We start from the raw sequence: 3,383 nt of genomic DNA, 5'->3' as shown, positions 1-3,383 counted from the left end.
CACACACACACACACACACACACACACACACACACACACACACACACACACACACACACACACACACACACACACACACACACACACACACACACACACACACACACACACGCTCTCTCATGACATACAAGTGTCTATTTAAACACAAGGTTGTTATTCTTTTTGCCAGAAACGTCGATGTCTTTTGAATATACAAGTGTTTCACCCAACAGCATCAATATAATATTATTATCCAAGGACAGTTCTAAGATGGTATCTGTTGTCTGTGTGTTTCAGGGTATGATGGGTGTAGTGGGCTGGATGCTCCTGCTCTCCCAGTTCATGGTGCCCGCGGCGTCCCAGAAGCTCCCGGGAGTCAATGTGGGCGTGGTCTTGGGACAGACACGCCCCATCTCCGACCAAGACCTCCTCCTGCCCCGGCGCCCCGAAGACGGCCTGGACGTCAACGTGGTGGCGCTGAGAATGAACGAGACCGACCCCAAGTCTGTCATCACTCAGGTGTGTGTCGTTATCTGTCATCACTCAGGTGTGTGTCGTCTGTCATCACTCAGAAGCTTCGGGCCGAGATTCAATTTTAATTCGAAGCTTCGAAATATTATATATTTTTTTTATTACAAATTTTTTTTATTTATTTTTTTGTGGGACTTGTACAGCACTTTGTTCAACTTTGTCAGTGTTGTAAAGTTTAAACCTTTTTAAATCTTAGACAAACGAAACACTTTGCTTTCATGAAATATTGTAAGCCGTCATTTGAGGCTTTATAAAAGCAGCACAATGAACACAAATCTGTCAGTGCCGAGTCCGACCTCATCTCAAATAACAAACAGCATTGCTTGTTGTAGTTAACAAAGAGAGGCAGAGTTGAATTAGCAAAAAAAAATTAAAAAATATTCATAATTTTTTATTAAAAACAAGAAAATGTAATAATCAAATTTTATTTTCATATTCGAATCCCATGCCCATCGAACAAAGCTTCGAAGCTTCGAAGTATTTAAGACAACCCTACTCAGGTGTGTGTTGTCTGTCATCCCTCAGGTGTGTGTCATCTGTCATCACTCAGGTGTGTGTCCTCTGTCATCACTCAGGTGTGTGTCATCTGTCATCACTCAGGTGTGTGTCGTCTGTCACCACTCAGGTGTGTGTCATCTGTTATCACTCAGGTGTGTGTCATCTGTCATCACTCAGGTGTGTGTCCTCTGTCATTACTCAGGTGTGTGTCATCTGTCATCACTCAGGTGTGTGTCATGTCTGTTATCACTCAGGTGTGTGTCATCTGTCACCACTCAGGTGTGTGTCATGTCTGTTATCACTCAGGTGTGTGTCATCTGTCATCACTCAGGTGTGTGTCATCTGTCATCACTCAGGTGTGTGTCCTCTGTCATTACTCAGGTGTGTGTCCTCTGTCATCACTCAGGTGTGTGTCATCTGTCATCACTCAGGTGTGTGTCCTCTGTCATTACTCAGGTGTGTGTCCTCTGTCATCACTCAGGTGTGTGTCATGTCTGTCATCACTCAGGTGTGTGTCATGTCTGTCACCACTCAGGTGTGTGTCATCTGTCATCACTCAGGTGTGTGTCATCTGTTATCACTCAGGTGTGTGTCATCTGTCATCACTCAGGTGTGTGTCATCTGTCATCACTCAGGTGTGTGTCATCTGTCATCACTCAGGTGTGTGTCATCTGTCATCACTCAGGTGTGTGTCATCTGTCATTACTCAGGTGTGTGTCATCTGTCATCACTCAGGTGTGTGTCATGTCTGTTATCACTCAGGTGTGTGTCATCTGTCATCACTCAGGTGTGTGTCATGTCTGTTATCACTCAGGTGTGTGTCATCTGTCACCACTCAGGTGTGTGTCATCTGTCATCACTCAGGTGTGTGTCATCTGTCATCACTCAGGTGTGTGTCATCTGTCATCACTCAGGTGTGTGTCATCTGTCATCACTCAGGTGTGTGTCATGTCTGTCATCACTCAGGTGTGTGTCATGTCTGTCATCACTCAGGTGTGTGTCATCTGTCATCACTCAGGTGTGTGTCATCTGTCATCACTCAGGTGTGTGTCATGTCTGTCATCACTCAGGTGTGTGTCATATCTGTCATCACTCAGGTGTGTGTCATGTCTGTCATCACTCAGGTGTGTGTCATATCTGTCATCACTCAGGTGTGTGTCATGTCTGTCATCACTCAGGTGTGTGTCATCTGTCATCACTCTCAGGTGTGTGTCATTGCTGTAATTTGTTGTTACTCATTATGTTACAGTACGTCCATTACACCAGCATTGCTTCCTTTCTTACCATCGAAATGCGGTACGACATTTAGGCTGCTTTTCCTGCACCTCTAGTGCACCTCACCTCAGGGTCGCACTGCAACTCTAGTAGTAATAATAATAATAATAATAATAATAATATCTTAGATTTATATAGCGCCTTTCAAGAGACCCAAGGCGCTTAACAGGAGGGGGGCAGCTAGGGGACGGGGATCAGGGATCAACGTAACAACAAAGTAAAAAGGAAATAAAAGAAAAAGAAAAGAGGGAAATCAATCATTTACAAATTTGGTGAAGAGGTTGGGTTTTGAGTTGGGATTGGAAGGAGTGCAGGCAGGGATGGTGCACTACGGATGTTTGGAGGGAGTGAGTTCCAGAGGGTGGGTGTGGTGGTAACAGAGAAGGCTCTGGGGACCTACAGTCGGCAGGTTGGTGGTGGGGATGGAGAGGAGACCGCAGCCTCCGGGGCGGGATGTAGGGATGGAGGAGGTCAGCTCCGGGGGGCAAGGGAGTGAAGTGATGAGGAGGATCTTGAAATTGATGCGGGACTTGACTGGAAGCCAGTGCACCTCTCCTCAGGGTAGCACCTGCACCTCTAGGGGCTTTGAAACCAGACGCGCAGGCTGCCAGGAGCACAGAGCCGCACTGAGGCGGATCATTGTTCTGAACGGACGCGGTGCTCCGCGCCCCGCTGTGACGCAGAGCCCAGTACCTCCGGTGTGGAGGCTCATTAACTGAGAGCACCAGCAGCTTCTGTCCCGCAGCGGTTTTTGGTAACGCGGCTACTTTAGGTTTTGATCAAAAGCACAGCTGGCTTGAGCTGACAAAGAAGGACGATCCTTTTGAACAAGTCGTCGCTGTGCCGCTGTAGGAGAGCGGGCGTTTTGAGAGAGATTCAAGGTCGCGTTTTTGGAAAGTTGGGGAAGTCTCACAGTCGCGCACTCCCAAGAGGATGAGACAACGCTGGTGATTCACTCTGAAACTTTAATTCTATACCAGTAGAGTCGAGGATTCTACCTGCTTCCATGAAACACATATACAGTAGCTTGAGTGAAGAAGACGCATCAGCGCTGTTTCATCTTTTAGAGAGAGAGAGTCGTGACATTAATGACAAAGATC

At 46.8% G+C, this 3,383-nt stretch overlaps 1 protein-coding gene across 1 annotated transcript in view; it reads left to right on the top strand.

Moving 5' to 3' along the window:
- Window positions 1-279: 279 nt before the first annotated feature.
- Window positions 280-3,383, top strand: part of LOC311232621 (glutamate receptor ionotropic, NMDA 2A-like) — a gene marked incomplete at both ends in the record, with an annotated part of 220,453 nt that continues 217,349 nt past the window's right edge. The window contains 1 exon segment of the mRNA XM_084319481.1: window positions 280-498. Within this exon segment, the coding sequence (XP_084175607.1) occupies window positions 280-498 (219 nt within the window).

This window comes from Notolepis coatsorum (assembly GCF_963971535.1).
Source record: "Notolepis coatsorum genome assembly, chromosome: 7".
Classification (NCBI taxonomy): domain Eukaryota; kingdom Metazoa; phylum Chordata; class Actinopteri; order Aulopiformes; family Paralepididae; genus Notolepis; species Notolepis coatsorum.
The sequence above is the reverse complement of the archived record's forward strand: the minus strand, read 5'-3'. Positions and strand labels throughout refer to the sequence as shown.